We start from the raw sequence: 19998 nt of genomic DNA, 5'->3' as shown, positions 1-19998 counted from the left end.
ATACATATATTTATTATTCATTCATGGGATGAGGGCGCCACTGGCCAAAGCAAGCTTTTATTGCCCATTCCGAATTGCCCAGAGGGCAGTTAAGAGTCAACCACATTGCTGTTGGTTTGCAGTCACATTTAGGCCAGACCAGGAAAGGATGGCAGTTTCCTTCCCTGAAGAACATGAGGAGGATAAAGCAAATTAATGGGTTTAGGGTGTAAGTTTGCTCGCTGAGCTCTAGGTTTGATATCCAGACGTTTCATTATCTGGCTGGGTAATATCATGAGTGGTGACCTCCAAGTGAAGTGAAGCTGTTGTCTCCTGCTTTCTATTTATATGTTTGTCTGGGATGAGGTTCCTAGGGTTTGTGGTGATGTCATTTCCTGTTCATTTTCTGAGGGGTTGATAGATGGTATCTAGATCTATGTTTTTGTTTATGGCATTGTTGTTGGAGTGCCAGGCCTCTAGGAATTCTCTGGCATGTCTTTGCTTAGCCTGTCCCAAGATAGATGTGTTGTCCCAGTCGAAATGGTTTTTTTCCCTCCGTGTATAGGGCTACGAGGGAGAGAGGGTCGTGTCTTTTTGTGGCTAGCTGTTGTTCGTGTATCCTGATGGCTAACTTTCTTCCTGTTTGTTCTACGTAGTATTTGTGCAGTCCTTGTATGGAATTTTGTAGACAACGTTGGTTTTGTCCATGGGTTGTAATGGGTCTTTTAAGTTTGTTAGTTTTTGTTTCAGAGTGTTGGTGGGTTTGTGTACTACTAGGATTCTGAGGGGTCTTAGTAGTCTGTCATTTCTGAAACTTCTTTGATGTATGGTAAGGTGGTTAGGGTTTCTGGCTGTGTTTGGTCTGCTTGTCGTGGTTTATTCTTGAGAAATCTGCAGACTGTATTTTTTGAGTACCCGTTCTTGTTGAATATGTTGTATAGGTGGTTCTTCTGTGTTTTCCGAAGTTCGTCTGTGCTGCAGTGTGAGGTGGCTCGTTGGAATAGTGTTCTGGTACAGCTTTGCTTGTGTGTGTTGGGATGGTTGCTGGTGTAGTTAAGTATTTGGTCAGTTTTCTGTACACACAGGTTTGTAGTTTGTAGATGATGTTACCTAGCCAGCTAATGAAACGTCTGGATATCAAACCTACAGCTCAGCGAGCAAACCTACACCCTAAACCTCAACCTGAGCAACAAACCTTCACAAACCTTGCAAAAATGAATGGGTGGCTGGAAGAATTATGCAAAATAGAATTCTTTAGGACTTGGGACTAGCTTATACACGTGAACAGGCTACATTTAAACAGAAGTATAATCTCCGTCCTCATGGAGATGTTTCCTCTTACTTTTGGAAGGATTTAAACTAACTCGGCAGGGGTTGGGAACCAATATGCACAAGGGATTATGGGAGACAAAGAGAATTAGAGTAAGAAATAATGACTGTTAGGTGGTGTCAGAGGAAGGTGAAACATATTAGGGTATAAATTAGGTTTACAGCATATCTATGTGAATCCATAAAATGAGATAAATAAGGTTGGTGAGCTCAGGTGTCAACAACCACATGAGAATATCATGGTGTGGGAATAAGAGACCTATTTCAAAGAGAACAGATCTTCTACTCTCAATTCACTGTTGCTTTTGTGGATTAAAAGTTTAATAATCAAAAATACCCAACACCAGTTTAAGAAGATGAACGTTTGGAAATTTCTCTCTCGGCCCTTAACATGATCTAAGTACAGGAAATAGCTTGTATATAAAAGGTTGATAAGAAATCATTGCCAGCCAGCTACAAATTGCAATTGAATAAGTGGATTTGTTCCGCACTGAGAGAGAAGATGCAAGTCTAGATGATATAGTCCAAATCAGTAACAATACTAAGTAGAAACAGGGTTGATCTCTGCAGCAATCTACCAAGTCTTGAATGGCACCCCACCAATCACCTACAACATTCAGTCTCTTCAGCGCTGATGCACAGTGGTGAAAGCCAGCTGTATGATACATTACAGTATCTCACTAAAACTCCTTCAACAATACATTCCAAGAAAGACAAGGAGAGCAGATGCATGCAAACACCAGCACTTCCAAATACCCTTCAAACCACACACCACCCTGATATGAAATTATATTTGATGTTCTTTTGTTGCTAGATGGACATACCTACACAACATGGACTGCAGTGGTTCATGAAGGAAACTGACTATCATCCTCATCAGGATATTTAGAACAGGGCAATTAATGCTGGCCTAACCAGTGTTACCCACATACTATGAATGATTTTTTTTTAAATTAGTGATGGACAACAAATTCTGGTCTAGCCAGTGGTAACCAATCACATTTTTGAATTTAAAAAAGAAGGGATGGACACAAAATTGTGGTCTAGCCAGTGATATCTACATACCATGAATCAATGAATGAAACAAATAAAAATCTCAGATATACTTTTAATAAAGGAAAGAAAGTTTTTTCAAATGAACAGAAACAGCTTTCTGGTTGTAAAATAGCAAATCTGACTCCACGGATGACAGTGATGGAATATGCTCAAGAATGGACTTGACATAATGTGTGGTTTGTACGTTACCTGGCATGAATTTTCAGGTTACTGGAAGTAGCAAACTGAAGGCTGCAGACGTCACAAGCATATGGCTTCTCCTCACCATGGTGCATGCGATTGTGGAAGACTAGCTGGCATTTCTGGGCAAAGCTTTTATCGCACATGTCACACTGATAGGGCTTCTCACCTGCAACAGGTTACAGCAGTACATCAGCTTGCAGGAAAAGACTGAAAGTGCAACTGTAACTTAGAATGTCTAACTGAAATTAGAAAGTGAGGATTTTCCTTTGTCCAATAGATTTTGGTTGCATTTTAGTTGCAGGAAAATGCTGGAGCATTTTTGATGAAAGGATGCAGTGAACATACAGAGCATGGGAAAATACAGTGGCTAAACTTGGGGAAATGAAAGCAAAGTTTAAACTGAAGGTTTTGAAAGCCAGGACGTATGATATACAGCTGAGGCAACTCAATAGAGATTTCAGAGGGGAGGGCTATAAAATTTTAATGGGCAGGACTAAAGAGGATAAATGGTGAGGGTGGTGTTGGCTGATGTTTAATAGATTAAAGGAGATGGACTGATAGCCACAAATGTATCTACTATCTATCTTTTAAAATTCTTTAGATTCTGGAAAGGCTTCTGCAGAGTGGAAAGCAGCAAATGTAACCCTTTGTTTAAGAAGGGAGGAAGAAGAATGGAGAACAACAGATATATGAGCATGACTCCAGTACTAGGGAAAATGTTAAGAGTCTGTTATGAAGGATGTGGTAACTGGGCATTAAGGAACAAATACTAAAATTAAGAGTCAACATGGATTTATGTTGCCTCTTCTCAATTTAAGGGGAAAATATGCTTGATAAACTTAGGAGTGTTTTGAGAATACTTGTAACATTAACAACTGAACAAATAGATGTGCATTTGGATTTTCAGATGGCTTCAGAAGTATATTTCCCACAACCCATGTGACCTAATTGTATTTGATAAGGTCCCACTCAAATACAATTAGATCACACGGATTGTGGCAAACATACTATGAATTGAGAATTGTTTAATAGTCAGAAAAGAGAGGAGTAAATGGATATTTCTCAAGATAGCAGGCTGTTACTAGTGAGATACAACAAAGGTCAATGCTCGGGCACAGCTGTTCATGATCTATATAAATGAGAATGGCAGATGGTAGTGTTCCTACTTTCTGGACAAAAAGGTCTGGGTTCAAGTCCCATATTTCTACCTGCGTCATAACATATCTGAACATGCTGATTAAAAATATCTACAAGGGGGTTTCAACAAATCTCACTGGTATTGGAGATGTGCCATAACAATTAGGAAGGCAAATATTACGTTGGCATCATCACAAGAGAATTTGAGTGCAGCAGTAAGAATGTCTTACTGCAGCTGTATAAAGCTTTGGTGGGAGTACTATGTGTAGCTCCTGTCCTCTTATTGAAACAAGAACATGCTATAGAGGAGGTATACCAGATTGATCCCTAAGAATGGTAGGCGTGTCTTCTGAGGAGAGAATGAGGAAATTGCACTTGCATTTCCTCGTGTCTTGAAGAATATGGGATTGCCTCATTGAAACTTACAACATTCTTTCAGGGTGGATATAGAGAAGACATTTCCCTGGTGGTAAATCAAAAGCTGGAAACATAACCTCAAGATGAAGGGTAAGCCATTTAAGTCAGAGATAAGGAGGGATTCCTCCACTCAGACAGTTATGGATCACTGGAATTTTCTTTTGCTTCCAACAACAACCTTCAGATTTGCCTTTCAGCTTTATAGATTTGATTTATGATCGAAAAATTATTTTTATAAAAAGTGTGCTTTTGATCCACGTATGACAATCCATTTCAATCTTATTGTAATCAATTTCTTCATGAGGATATCAATGGAATTCACTGAAAAAGACAGACAAACCAGGGACTGATAGGAAATACTATAATTAATAATAAATGACATTTAAAGATGTTTCAGTTATAGGCAAAGTATAATTGACAAGAGGTGAAAGGCAGGGAATCCAAAACTAGGACTGCTCATACGATGAGGGAGATAGAGAATATGAAGAAACAACAAATAAAAAATGCCTGATGCATGGTGCTGAATTTTCAAGCGAGTAGGAGGCGGCCAAATACTTTCCTTTTTATTTCCCTCTCAACATACTGAAAGACTGGCAAAGAACAGAATATGAGAATGGAACAGTAGCCAATATAAAAGTGAATGCTGGAATAGCAAGTGGGTGGTAAGACATGGAGTGGATTATCTTTGGGACAAGGAGGATAACATATGCTTCAAGGTATATGGCAATGCTGGAATACTAAGTGCACTGAGAAAATAACATGATGAAATAACAATATGAACAGCAATGATACATGTAAGATAGGGTGCAAACTAACAGGCAAATAGGGATAACTTAGTGGTAAGATCAGTCATGCTTACAGCAGATAAGTTACTTGGCCCAGATATCTTGTATCCCAAATTAAAGAAATTGGGGCTAGAGGTTGTAGAAAGGCTTAATTTCCTAAAAGATTTTCTCCTAGAATTCAGTGAATCTATAAAGTTAGGTTGAATCTTTATAAGGCTTTGTATAGGGTAAACACTGGAAGTGGATCCAGTTCTCGTAATCACACTTAAGGAATTAAAGGTTTGCAAAGGAATCAGAGCGTCACAAAATGGTTACAGCTCAGCAGGAGGCCATTCAGCTTTGCTGTCTGCGGTGGCTCTCTGAAATAGTGATTTATCAAGAAACATTCCTTGATTTCTTTTGCACACTCTTCCTTTTCCAAACAGTAATTCAAATTCTGCTTAAGTGCCTCAAATGAACCTTTCTCCAACACACTCTTTGACGGTGCATTCCAGATTTGAAACTACATACGGTGTAAGAAGAATTTTCCCATGTTGCCATTATCTCTTTAGACAGTTGCCTTAAATCTGCATCTCCTCAATCTCCAGCATAGTACCAATGAGAACAGTTACTCCCTATCTACCTCATCCAGACATGTAGGACTTTGAATACGTTGATCAAATTTCCACTCAGCCTTCCCTTCTCAAAAGAGAACAGTTCCAATTTCTCAAATGTATCCTTGTAATTGAAGGTCTGTGTCCCAGAACTATTTTCAAATCTTTTCTGCAGCCTCTGTAGTGTCTTCATTTCTCAGGACAGATACTTCAAGCTAATACAAGTCATATTCATCATTTGTACACACTACTAGATTGTAGAGATCATGATTTTTAAAAAGTGTTGTCAGAGGAATCTTGGTGACTTACTGTGAAAAATTCCTGCAGGGATGTCCTTGGTCCTTTTTTTTCAAAAAAAAACAGTCATGGGATGTTGACACTGCTGGCTGAACCCTGAAAAGGTGGTGGTGAGCTCCACTTTTAAAGTGCTGTAGTCCATTTGATGTAGGTACACCTACAATGCTGTTAGGGACGGAGTGCCATGACTTTAACCCGGTAATACAGAAGGAACAGCAATACGTTCCCAAGTCAGGATGGTTATGGGCTTGAAGGGGAATGGGTGGTGTTCCCATGTATCTGCTACCCTTGACCTTCTACACAGATGTGGACATTGTTGTGGAAGCAGATATCTAAGGATCTTTGTTGAATTTCTGCAGTGCACCTGACAGATGGAGCACACTTCTGCTCCAGAGTGTCAACGATGGGACAAGTGAATGGTTGTAGATATGGTGCCAATCAAGTGGGCTGATTTGTCCTGGATGTTGCGAAGCTTCTGGAGTGTTTCTGGAACTCAGTGGGGAATATTCAATCACACTACTGACTTGTGCCTTGTAAATAGTGGTCAGGCTTTGGGGAAGTCAGGAGGTGGGTTATTCACTGGAAGATTCCTACCTGTGATCTGTTTTGTGTAGCCCTGCTTTTACATGATTAGTCCAGTTCAGTTTTTGGTCAGTGACAACCACCCAAGGATGTTGATGTGGTAGATTGTTATGGAAACACCACTGAATGTCAAAGGACGATAGTGGTCAGATTTCTCTTTTTTTTCTTTAAAGCCCTCATACTTCCGTCTAACTGAGGTAGTGCTTATTTTTCTCAGCCCCCACACTACCATCTAACTGCAGTAGTGCTTATTTTTCCCAGCACCCATGTTGTGTATGCGCAGGTTGAAGATTGTCATTGTTTGGCATTGGTATAGAATAAATGAATGTTAGTTGTCACTTGTCAGTCCAGGCCTGTATATAATCTAGGTTTTGCTGCAGTTGGAAATGGACTGCTTCAGTATCTGAGAAGTCACAAATGATGCTGAACATTTGTGCACTAATCATCAAACATTCCCACAGTAACCTTATGTTGGGGTGTGGGAGGAGGGAGAAGAGAGAGACACACACAGACAGAGAGTCATATATGAAACAGTTGGACCTAGCACACTGCCCCAAGAACTCCTGTACAGCTGTCCTGGAGCTGAGGTGATTATTTCAAACAGCCATGGACATGTTCTTTTGTGTCAGACATGACTCTATCCAACAGAGGTTGATTGAAGACTGGCACCTAATGCTGGGGACCTCTGGAGAAGGTTGAGATGGTTCATTCACTTTCCTTTTCTGGCTGAAGATTCTTGTAAATGCTTCAGTTTATCTGTTGCATTGATGTATTGGTCTCCCCTAACATTGTGGATTTCGATGTTTATGGAGCTTCCTCTTTCAGTGAGTCAACTGCCCAGCACTATTCATGACTGGATGTGACAGGACTGCAGAGATTAGATTTGATCCACTGATTGTGGAATTCCCTAGCTCTATGTACCAGTTGCAAATTATGCTGTTTGGCTTGCAGGTAGTCTTATTTTGTGCTTCACCTGGTAGACAGCTCATTTTTAAGTATGCCTGATACTGTTCCTGGCATACTCTCACACACTTTTCACTGAACCAGGGTGGATACCCTGGATTAAATGGTAATAGCAGAGCAGGGGATAGCTGAATCAGGAGGGTGCAGATTATATTGGAGTTCTGGTGCCACTGTCGCTCACAGCTTCTGGGTGGCCAGTATTGAGTTGCTAGATCAGTTTAAAATCTGTCCTTCTTAATACAGTGATACTGCCATACAACACAATGCAAAATATTCTCAGTGTGAAGGAAGGACTTCAATTTCATAATGACTGTGCAGTGATTACTCTTACCAAAACTGTCATGGACAAATGCACCTGCAGCAGGCAGATCCATGAATAGGAAGTAGAATATGTTTCTTCCTCTTTTCTTTCCTTCACTATCTGCTGCAGACCTAGTTTAGTTGCAATATCCATTAAGATTCAACCAGTTGGATCAGTAGGGCTGCTGCCCAGCTACTCTTGGTAGTGGGCACTGAAATTTCCCACCCAGAAAATCTTCCACACCTTTAATGCTTCCTGCAAGTGACATTTGATATAGAGGAGTATTCATTCATTAAGTTTTTTGTGGCAGGCAGGGCATGTGGTAACCAGAAGCAGATTCCCTTGAACAGGTTTCACCTGATGCCGTCACACTTCATGGTGCCCTGACTCCATGTTGAGGACTGCCAGGGCAGGTCTCTCCCAAAGGTATACCACCACACTGTCACATTTGCTGTGCCTGTCCTGCCACTGGAATTGTGATGTTCACATCTGGGATACTGCAAGTCAATCAGATAATTGTTGTCCACGTCCACTTAGCACATCCTTTGTAAAAGATTGTAACATTTTTCCTGCTACTGTTAATGGATAAAAGATCTGTAGTTCCACATTTTCTCTATCACTCGCTTCTCAAATAGTGTGCTGAAATTTGTTCACTTCCAATCAACAGCAATTATCTTGGTACCTACAGAATTTTGTAGGTAATTACCAATGTAACAACATTCTCTATGGCCACCTCCTTCAACACTCTGGGATGTAGACCATCAGGTCCTGGAGACTTATCAACTTCCAGCTCCATTAATTTCTCCAGCACAATAGTTGTTCCTCATTACACAATACTATTTCTCCAGTTGGCTCAACATGCTGTTTTAGAAAGCTATTCCTAAGTCAGTCCATAACCTTGTCCTTTACAGGTGTAGTGCTCAACTGGTTCAGCCAATCTATATGCAGATTGAAGTCACCCTTAACAACTATGTTGGTCATGCTACAAGCTTCTCTCATTTCCTGGTTTATATCACGCCCCAGATTAACATTATGTTTGGTAGCCAATAAATAACTCCAACCAATGTCTGCTGTCCGTTACTGTTTTTTTTAGCTCTACTGAAAAAATTGCATGCATTGTTCTTCTAAGTGGAGATCCTCTCTTACTAATGCACTGATCCCATCTTTTACCATCAGTGCAGCTCTACCTTCTTTCCTTTCTTGTCTGTCCATCCTAAACGTTGGAATATTCAGTTACCAGTTCTGATCACTATTCAGTCATGTTTCTGTAATGGCAATTATGTCATAACAATTTAGCTCTATTTGTGCCTTTAGGTAATTTAGCTTTACACAAATGCTATGAGCATTCAGGCAGAGTGCACATAACTTTGTCTTTTTGACATCATTCTGCATTCAAGGCATACTGGATTAGTGCTGTATCCCAGTGTGACACAGTGACAGACCTGTCCCCACTGATACTGAACTGCAGTGTTACACACTGACAGACCTGTCCACATTGGTACTGTATTCCAGCATTATGACAGCATTGCCCCCACTTGTATTGTACCCCAGTACTACGTAGTGACAGATCTGTCCCAAACCATATTGTACCGATGATACAGTGGCAGAACTGTCCCACATTTACTGTACCCCAGTGTTATAGTGACAGATATATTTATCCCTGTTCAGGTAGCTGTTTCCATGTGCAAAATCTAGACATTATAACATCTGTCATCATCCACCATTACACTTTCACCAAAATCCCAGTAATAACATAGACAATACAATTAGTACTGGTCTCATTTAGTTGCTGTATTTGCAGATACCTGTGTGGGTCCTGATGTGGGTCTTGAGCTGGTTACACTGCGTGAAAGCCTTTGCACAAAGTTGGCAGACATAAGGTTTTAGTCCTTTGTGAATTCTCATGTGTCGGCGCAGACTGCTAGCCTCAGAGAATACTTTGCCACAAATGTTGCAAATTGGCTTCATTTTCAGCTGCTTCATGTCAGTATTCCCTGGCTCCACCAGCCTTACACCACTTCCTCCAGTTATCAGCTTTGATTTGCTCCTTTCTCCTACAGATTCTTGCCGCTGAGAGCATCTCCGTCTCTGTTTCCTGTTTGTTTTCTGAATAATCTTATTCTCTGCTAAAGAATTTTTGTAGTTATTAAACAAAGCTGATTGAGAGTCTTTGTTAGGCTGGAGGGCAGAGCTGACTGTGTCTAACTGTACTGTACTTTCACTGCGTATTCTCCTCTCCACCCTTCTCACAGCACAGCCACTCTTTCGTTTCATCTTAGTACACTTGAGCATGTTTTTGGGACTGATACCTCTCACTGGCAGCACAGAATTGTGGTCAGCCTTTGGTTTCTGGCCTCTGGTTCCTGACACAGTGTTTGCATTTGCTGGCTGCATCTGCAGTTCTTCCGATTTGAGATGAAGGCTGAAATCTGGAGTATTTAGCAACTTTTCTTCACAGCTGACCATTGTTCCAGATCCTTCCTGAACAATGTCCTTCTCTGTCCCTGTAGAGGTGAAGCAGCTGCTTAGCTCTATGTTCCCCGGTATGCCAGATGCTGCTTTAGAGACAGTGTTCAAATTAATCACAGGTGATTCCATTTTTACTTTACATATTTTCACCACATCTTCCATCTGCAGGTAACCAGCAGCAGCCTCTATTGCAGCGACATTACATCTGTGGACACAACAAATCAGGTTAAGACAGCAAAAGTTGCAATGAGTATCTCATGCACCCAATTTCAGGGGGCCTGACATGTCTATTCAGGAAAATCTATAAGCTGGAACATCCAACTCAGTCACTGCTGTTGTCAAGCAGCTTTTAGCCTGCCAAACAACTGGTTTGACAAAACGCAAAAGATGGAAACCAGAAATATCAAAGATCACTGAGAACTGATAATACACTGGTTTTGTGAGAAGTGTTTCAATTTGCAGTAACCAGGCAAAAACATCTAAACTGCCTTTCAAAATGATGGCCTGAGCACAAATACAAATTTTATCCAGCAGTAACCCTGCTAAAACTAAATCCTATGGAAAATTTTCAGCAATCACACCTGGTCACTGGGTGCACATTCAGATGTTTGAATGTGGCATATGGGACACTGTGTACTTTCTGGCAAACTGATGGATTCCATAGAACATGCTTAATGCATACCAAATTCAACACAACTGTTTAGGCTTATACAGTATTAGGATAAGGTGGTGGTCAGCGGCAATGTGACTGCCTTTTGATGACTAATCATCAATATAAATAAATGGCACATCAGTATTTCCAGCAAAGGAAAAGATCAGCTTGTTTGATGTTCTAAAGGAACTAGTGTTGAATAAAGAATAATGATTCACCAAAATAGCAGTAATAAAGAAAATAACCACACTAAAGAATGACGAATTTCAGGACTAGATGGTTTAAAACTTTTGGTTTTTAACAAAAATAGTAAGAACATTGCAAACATTCTATAAACTTCAAAAGTCCTCACAACTTTGGAACAACTTTAGATTGGAAAATTGTCCATTTCACTCTGCTTAAAAGGTGATAAAGAGAAATCAGGAAACTATATTTCATCAGCCTAACAGTTGTTGCTGCGAAATTGCTGAAGTCTATAATTAAGATTAGTCTAAAGTCCATCACTAACAAACCAAATAACATCTTGAAATGCTCAGCTGACTACAGAACCAGTGCCATTAATATTACTGAGTAGGATGAGAGAAGTAATGTACTAAGTTTGCAGATGGCACAAAGTGAAGTAAGGCAAAATGTAAGGGTAACACGAGGAGTCAGGAGGACATAGGCAAGCTCTGAGTGGGCAAAAACTTGGCAGATGGAACACAACATATGAAAATGTGAGGTTATAGGGCACTTTGACAAGAAAAAATGCTGAATATAATTAAATGGGGAAAGACTGTTGAAAATTGCAACATAAGTGTGATTTTGGAGAGATCCAAGATGGCGGTGACTCAGCAAGTCTCCTCCCAAGTGCTCCTCCCAAGACCTAGGCAAAGTGGGCCACCCTCCCCCACCACACTCACTAAATAAAAACTATTTTTAGTTGATTTGATGTAATTAGTGGTTTAGTACTAAATTTATACAATTCAGTCTCCTGTAAAAATGACTAGGGGGAAAGGAGCCCGCAGTTCTCAGCAGGCAGTAGCCCCTCCCCAGCTGCAGCAGAGACGTCCACAGCAGCCCCGGGGGACTTACTTTCAGTGGCGAGCCTCGCGGAAATAATCTCTAAACTTGACGCGAAGATCGATGCTTTCATAGAAGAGTCCCGAAGTCGGTGGAATTCACTCTCAGCCGCGCTACAAAAGCACGGCCAAGACACCGAAGAAATTGAATGCTGAGTCGGAGGGGCGGAGCTAAAGGCCACGACCTCCGAGGCCATTGCAGAATCAGCCGTGGATCGGGTCCGGACTCTCGAGCAGCAAGTCCGGACCTTAGAAGACCACAATGACAACCATCTAACCTGCACATCTTTGGATTGTTGAAAGCAACCAGAGCACTCGGAGGAAACCCACGCAGACATGGGGTTACGAGAGCAAGGCAGGGAAGTAGAGTTGAGGATTGTCAGATTATCCAGTCTCATGAATGCTGGAGCAGTCTCGATGGACAAAATGATGTACTTATGCTCCTAAGAAGTATGGTCAGTACGGCAACATAAACAGTAGGCATTACCTGAGAATATGACTAAATGTTTATAAAAGGCTGGCTAACATATCAGATAGGGAAATGTCTAAGAAAATTACTTATATGGACTTCTAGAAGATATCTTCAAAACACAGTCTATTAGCTAAAGCTGAAGTTAATGGAATTAAGGACAAATCACTGATCTGATTAAGCAATTGGCCGGACGAGGGGAGACACAGCAGTGATAGTTGAGTGCTTTTACACTAAGAGCAACTGATGCTTAGATCAATTGTTAAGCTGGTTAATCTCATTTAAAATTTTCTTCACGCAAGATATTAAGGATGCAATAAAGACAGATACATGGAGTCAGGTCACAGATCAGTCATAACACATCAAACACGAGTCCCAGGCTCAGGCAGAGAAATAAACTCCTGTTTCTAAACAGACACATGAACCACTCATGTTGGCTTCATGTGGGTATGAAGACCAAATGTCTTTCAGGGAGCCATTAGTTGAAACAGCAGACCAACAATTAAATCTGGAATGTCCTGGCTCATTCAACACCATAACCAACTGAATCAAATTAAAACCTTCAGTTCAACATTTCAACAATTCCTCCAGAACTCCAGGAATAATCACTCCACAGCCACAGTGGGAAACCGCAATTCGTACATTCTTCACGAGGTTTGCACATGCCCTGATCTTTTAAAGATCTGTTTGGATGTCAATTAGAGATCAATATCAAATTTTATCATGTACCTGACCTTTAGATTGCTTTCTCACAGAAGCAGGTGAACAAAACGTGAAAATGAGATCCCCTTTCTATTAGACTCCTGGGACTGAAACAAAGTGAAATGTGTCAGCGTGGGTGAAGGAATGGGTTGGAGGGAGGTAAAATGAGTCCTGTGATGGGAAACTGTTTGTGGTGGTGGGGTGAAAGGGATCTGCAAAGGGGCAGAAAAGCTGGTCTCCAATTGGCTACTGAAGAATGCAGCACTGGAGCAGCAGGTAGAACCTTGCATTTCATCACTTTAGTCGGAAATGAGTAATTCTGCCTGCAGCTAACAATTTAACAGAAAGACAAGTTCTCACCCATCGATATTCATGTTTCCAGTGTATATAAAATCCAGGATCTTTTGAAACCCATCAGAGCTGACGTGGTTGTGATCGAGAAACACAACATTATTGTCTAGACTGAGCCCGTAAACAGATCGGAAATAGTTGCTGAACGCAGCTAAAACATTTCGGTGGGCTCGGAACTGCAACTGGCCAATGACAACAGTACAATCACACAAAAAGCCATCAAGGCGCTGCTGTTGGAGCTGGTCAAGGAGTTGCTTGCAGTGATGAACCTGCTGCATTCTGGCCGATAGTGTTGATCAGCTCTCAGCTGCAAATCATTGCGATAACACATTAGTAAAGGAAATCCAAGGTCACTGTAAAATATCAGTAATCAAACTCAGTGAGATCCAGCAGACAATTCAATTAGCAATCCTTCAAATACCTGTCTCCCCTCAACTACCCCATTTCTGTCCAACTTCTCCCTTGTTTTTTTCCTCTCCCCCATGAGCCATTCTCTGTCCTTCCCCATTGCTCTCTCTCTCTCTCTTTCTCTCTCCTCTCCCCATGCCCTGCCTCTCTCTCTCCCTTTCCATAAGACCATAAGATATAGGAGTAAGTGAGGACTGCAGATGCTGGAGTACCAGAGTTGAAAAGTGGGGTGCTGGAAAAGTGCAGCAGGTCAGGCAGCATCTGAGGAAGAAGGGCTTATGCCCGAAACGTCGATTCTCCTGCTCCTCGGATGCTGCCTGGCCTGCTGCACTTTTCTAGCACCACACTTTTCAACATAAGATATAGGAGCAGAATTAGGCCACTTGGCCATGGCTGCTCTATCATTCGCTCATGGGTGATATGTTTCTCAACCTGCCTTCTCCCTGTAACCCTTGATCCCTTTACTAATCAAATATCAATTTCTATCCTACATACACTCGATGACCTCACTCCACCAACTTCTGGAGCAATGCATTCCACAAATTCAGCACCCTCTGGCTGAAGAAATTCCTCATCTTAGTTCAAAATAGGTGTCCTTTCACTCAGAAGCTGTGCCTTTGGGTCCTAGTCTCTCCTACTAGAGGAAACATCTTCTCCACGTCCACTGTATCCAGTCCTCTCAGTATTCTGGAGGTTTCAATTAGATTTTCCATCATCTTTCTAAACTCCATTGACTACAGACCTAGAGTCCTTAACACTCCTAAGTGACAAGCCCTTCATCCCAGGTTCATTCTTGTAAACCTCCACAAGGCCAGCACATCCTTCTTTAGATACAGGGCCAAAACTGCTCATAATATTCCAAATGTGGTCTGATCGGAGCATTTTAGAGCCTCAGCAAAACACGATTGGTCTTGTATTCTAGTCCTCTTGCAATGAATGCTAACATTACATTTGCCTTCCTAACTGCCAACTCAACCCACATGTTAATCCCTTGAACTCCCAAATCCCATTATACTTCAGATTTCCAAAGCCCTTTCACATGCAGAAAATAGTCTACACAAAAAGTGTCTAATGTCACACTTTCACACAGGAATTCCATTTGCTACTTCTTTGCCCACTTGCCTGGCATGCCCAACTCCTGTGCAGCTTCCTGCTTCCTCAACACTACCTAACCCTCCAAATATTTCTGGTATAATGTGATGGTAGCATTCTTGTGAAAATATATAGAAAATTGCTATAGCTATGCAGTAGAAGTTTGTGGTATTCAAACAGCATCCACTATTCATCAATTGTATTACAGCCAAATCACATCGACAAAACATGCATTATACCAGAAATACCTGTATCTTTGTGACATCTACAAATGTAGCAATAATGTCCTCCGTTCTTTCTTCCAGACCTTTAGTGTATAACACAAACAGTTATAGCCCCAACATAGACCCCAGTCGAACACTATCAGGCACCGACTGTCATCCCGAGAAAGATCCCTTTATCCCCTACTCTCTGTCATCCACAAGTTAATCAATCTTCTACTGACGCCAGTATCTCGCCCCGAATACTGTGGGCTCTTATTTAGCAGTCTCCTGTAAGGTACCATATCAAAGACCTTCTAGAAATCCAAACAGATCGCGCCCTCCGGCTTTCCCTGGTCTTACTTGCTCTTTACCTCCTGAGAGAATTCTAACTGATTTGTCAGGAATGACCTCCCCATTGACCAAGCTCCTGCGCTGACTCTGTCAAATCTTATCACGACTTTCCAATGCTCCGCAGTCTCATCTTTCTCGCCTCCCATCTGTTTGTCTGTCCATCTCTCTCCACCTTGCTCCTCTCTTCCCCCACCATCTCTGATAAATTGTTATTTATTTTTTACTGTTAATTTTCTCTCCCAATCCCTCGACCGCCATCCCGGTGTCGCCACATCCGGTCACGTGCCTTTGGGTCATAACCCGGATGTTCTCCCACGGCTCGTTACCCGGTGACCGATTTCACCAGAATAACCAGCTGCTAAACCGAATGAAGTGAGTCGTTGTGGACATTAACTGGTTTGTTTGAGTTAGAGTTCTTTGAAATAACTCGCTTACCCCTCATATTTACCATCTTTCCAAACACCCATATCCCTCCTCATACACTATCTGTATTTTCAAACAGCCCATCCTTCCTCATACACTATCCCTATCTCCAAACAACCCCCACCCAAACACCCCTATCCCTCCTCATTCACTATCTGTATCTTCAAACAGCCCCCTCCCCAAACACCACCATCCCTTCTCATTCACTATCTGCATCTTCAAACAGCCCCCACCCTCAAACCCTCCCCAATTACCCCCATCGCTCCTCATACACTATCTATCTCCAAACTACCTCAAACCCTCCTCCAATCACCCCCATCCTTCCTCAAACACTATCCCTATCTCCAAACAACCCCCACCCTCAAACTCTCCCCATCCCTCCTCAAACACTATTCCTATCTCCAAACAACCCCCACCCTCAAACCCTCTCCCATCACCCCCATCCCTCCTCAAACACTATCCGTATCTCCAAACAACTCCCCACACTCAAACCCTTCTCAAACACTATTTGTCTCTCCAAACAACTCCCCACCCTCAAACCCTCCTGACAATCACCCCATTCCTCCTCAAACATTATCAGTGTCTCTGAACGACCCCCTGATCCAAGCCAAACTGTTACATCTGCCCAACAATGCAATTTGTTGTTGTTAGCAAATCTTGTTAGCAAAATACAGGTATATGGAAACATATGGACAGGAGGAAGATGCTTCAATCTGGAGAACAACATTTCAAATTTCTACAATCCATCGTGTGATGAAGTTTTAGCTAATTTCACTTCTGAAAGCTCACCTCTTGTTTCCTTAGTGGAAATATTCAAGAATGTAATGTATTAAAAAAAAGGGAAGGAAGATGGATTAGATTACTTACAGCGTGGAAACGGGCCCTTCGGCCCAACAAGTCCACACCAACCTGCAACCCACCCATACATTTACCCCTTACCTAACACTACGGGCAATTTAGCATGGCCAATTCACCTGTCCCACACATCTTTGGACTGTGGGAGGAAACTGGAGCACCCAGAGGAAACCCACACAGACACAGGGAGAACATGCAAACTCCCCGGTCAGTCACCTGAGTTGGGAATTGAACCCAGGTCTCAGGCACTGTGAGGCAACAGTGCTAACCACTGTGCCACCACACCACCCACAGTTTGAGAATGGAGTAGCAGTACTGATCAAGAATAACATAGTGTTTGAAAGAGAGGGAAAAGTCAGAAGCAATTTGCTTGGAGTTGAAAAATAGAAGGGCTTGATCTGGTAATTGGGTGTACAGGGAGACAGTGAGGACTGCAGATGCTGGAGATCGGAATCGAGAGTGTGGTGCTGGAAAAGCACAGCAGGTCAGGCAAATCTGAGGAGCAGGAGAATCGATGTTTTGGGCATAAGTCCTTCATTACTGATGAAAAATGTCAATCTCCTGCCTCTCGGATGCTGCCTAACCCGCTGTGCTTTTCCAACACCACACATTCAATTGGGTATACACTATGGTTCCCCAAATAGTGAAGGAGAAGAGCAAATCTGTAAGGAAAACTCAGATAAAAGCTGTGGAGGGAACTTCAGCTTAGTTGATATTTGGATGAGTCATGTAAGAGGAAAATGGTTAAAACGTGAAGGAATTTCTAGGATATATTTGGGAAAACATGACCTAAATATTGACTCCAGGTCATCTCCTCTGCCATCTCACTGCACACCCCAGGTCATCTCCTCTGCCCTCTCACTGCACACCCCAGGTCATCTCCTCTGCCCACTCCGGCCTATCGCCCTCACCTTGACCTCCTTCCACCTATCGCATTTCCAACGCCCCTCCCCCAAGTCCCTCCTCCCTATCTTTTATCTTAGCCTGCTTGGCACACTCTCCTCATTCCTGAAGAAGGGCTCATGCCCGAAATGTCGATTCTCCTGCTCCTTGGATGCTGCCTGACCTACTGCGCTTTTCCAGCAACACATTTTCAGTTCTGATCTCCAGCATCTGCAGTCCTCACTTTTTTCTATCAAACAGAGCCAGCAATTGTGAATATTGTGTTTATTTCTCAAAATGACTATGAAATACTCAAATGCACACAGCCTTCAGGAATGGAGGAAACAAATGGATTTCTCTGCAGAGAAGGAGGGGAGGATCCTGTTTCTGTTAACAAGATTGATAGGACTGTAAAGGGATTGTTACTAGAGGATTTTGAACAGTTGGAAGGTAAACTAAAAGTAGAATCTCAAAAGCAATAACATTAGGATTACTGTCCTCTGCCCTGGCCAAACTGAGCATAGAGGAAATAAAATCAAGGGAGTAAATATGTGGCTTAATGATTGGTATGGGAGTAATTGTTTCAGCACATGGGGCATTGGTATCACTACTAGGGTAGTCAGGAGGTTTTCCATTTGGAAGGGCTTCATGTAATCTGTGCTGGGATCAGTGTCCCAAAGAATTGAACAACTAGGACTTAGAGAGGGCTTTAAACTAAGTAAAGGGGGTGATGTACGTTTGCAAATCAAAAGGATATGGTGTATTCTGAGCACAATACCAAGAGAGGAAGTAGAAAGATTAACAGTATGGAGGACTAGGAGAGGTTTCATTCTGAACACAGTGCAGTCGAGGCTGAGTGGAAAATTCCAAGAGTGACTTGTCATGAAATCTATGAAGTTGTTGGTTGGTGAGGAGTTATTGTCAGGATTGAATCCAAAAAAAATTAAAACTAAAAGAAAGGAGCATTTATAAAGGATAGTCATGGCTGCTTGGATTTCAGGGAAAAAAAATTTGAAAAAAGAGGATAAAATTAATTCAAGTCAAAACCTAAAAATTAATAAAGTAAAACTGAAAGAAAACAAAGGGAACATACACGAAGTGTTGTTATGAGTATGCTTTTATAGTTAGCTTATATTTATTCTAAGGGAGGAAAATAGTTTTCAGAGTGATAGCATGTCAATGGGGAGAAGTGTTACATGTGAAGTCATGGATGTTTGTGTCTCCCAGACAAACACATTTGCAAGAAGTGTCACAAGCTGCAAATGCTTGAGCTCCAGCTTTTAGAACTTTAACAATAGCTGAAGTCACTATTGCGCATCTTTGAGGCAGATGTTATTTGTATGGAGGTGGTCATACTGCAGGTTAGAAGTATACAGGCAGAGAAGGAATGGGTAACAACCAGGCAGACATAGTAAACCCCAGCCTATCATGCTTGTCAGTCTGTTTTCCATTTTGTAAATGAGTGAAGGTGATGGTTCCTCAGGGGAGTACAGTCAGTGACAAGTCCATGTCCCTTCAAGGGCATCTCAGCTGTACAGTGGGGGAGAAAGAAGAATGGGGATACAACAATGACGGGGATCACATAGCCATGGGATCAGATAAGTGTTTCTGCAGCATGAAACATGATTCCAGGATGCTATGTTCCCTCTGTGGTGACAGAGTCAAGGATGTCAGAGAGGAAATTGAAAAGCAGATCTTGAAAACAATTGCCATGTGCTAGTCGGCATAAGAACAGGAGAGTCAATCAATTGAACATGTGGCTAGAGAACTGGTGTAAGAGGGGGGACAACAGATTTTGGAGACATTTGGACTGGTTCTGAGGCAGGAGGGATGTGTACAAGCTGGTTGGAACACATCTTCCAATTTGGGTTACCTCCAGGTGGGCAGCACGGTGACACAGTGGTTAGCACTGTTGCCCCACAGCGCCAAAGACCCGGGTTCAATTCCTGCCTCAGGCGACTGACTGTGTGGAGTTTGCACACTCTCCCCATGTCTGAGTGGGTTTCCTCCGGGTGCTCCGGTTTCCTCCCACAATCAAAAATGTGCAGGTTGGGCGAATTGGCCATGCTAAATTGCCCGTAGTGTTAGGTGAAGGGATAATGTAGGGGAATGGGTCTGGGTGGGTTACGCTTCGGTGGGTTGGTGTGAACTTGTTGGGCCTAAGGGGCTGTTTCCACACTGTAAGTAATCTAATCTTAGCAGGATTGAGACTGATTCTGTGAGGCTCACAGTGGGATTTGTGATTGCTGTTGTGCTTGGGTTAGCTTGGACTAGATTGTCAGGGCATATGAACCTGGGGATAACCCAAATTGGAAGGGAATTAATCTGGTAACAGGAAGGAGAAACGTTGTGAGGGAGAAATGAACACATGATGCATAAAGCTACGAATTCCTGATGAAGGACTTGCCTGAACTGTCAACCCTCCTGCTCCTTGGATGCTGCCTGACCTGTTGTGCTC

At 42.2% G+C, this 19998-nt stretch overlaps 1 protein-coding gene across 4 annotated transcripts in view; it reads right to left on the bottom strand.

Moving 5' to 3' along the window:
* LOC132821828 (myoneurin-like) overlaps window positions 1-15673 on the bottom strand; it is a 64570-nt gene extending 48897 nt beyond the window's left edge. For 3 of the 4 annotated variants that reach the window (XR_009645358.1, XM_060834670.1, XM_060834669.1), the window contains exons 1-4: window positions 15605-15651; window positions 13336-13679; window positions 9428-10296; window positions 2554-2713 (exon numbers count right to left, since the gene is read on the bottom strand). Coding sequence is in view for 3 of the 4 variants with exons in the window: in XM_060834670.1 (XP_060690653.1) it covers window positions 2554-2713; window positions 9428-10296; window positions 13336-13604 (1298 nt within the window). In the remaining variant the exon portion in view is untranslated. Of the gene's footprint in view, window positions 1-2553; window positions 2714-9427; window positions 10297-13335; window positions 13680-15604 lie in introns of all 4 variants that reach the window. The other variant, XM_060834671.1, reaches the window with a different exon arrangement.
* Window positions 15674-19998: the final 4325 nt, after the last annotated feature.

This window comes from Hemiscyllium ocellatum, chromosome 13 (assembly GCF_020745735.1).
Source record: "Hemiscyllium ocellatum isolate sHemOce1 chromosome 13, sHemOce1.pat.X.cur, whole genome shotgun sequence".
NCBI classification, from domain to species: Eukaryota; Metazoa; Chordata; class Chondrichthyes; order Orectolobiformes; family Hemiscylliidae; genus Hemiscyllium; species Hemiscyllium ocellatum.
Note: the sequence above shows the minus strand (reverse complement) of the source record. Positions and strands in the feature narration are given on the sequence as shown.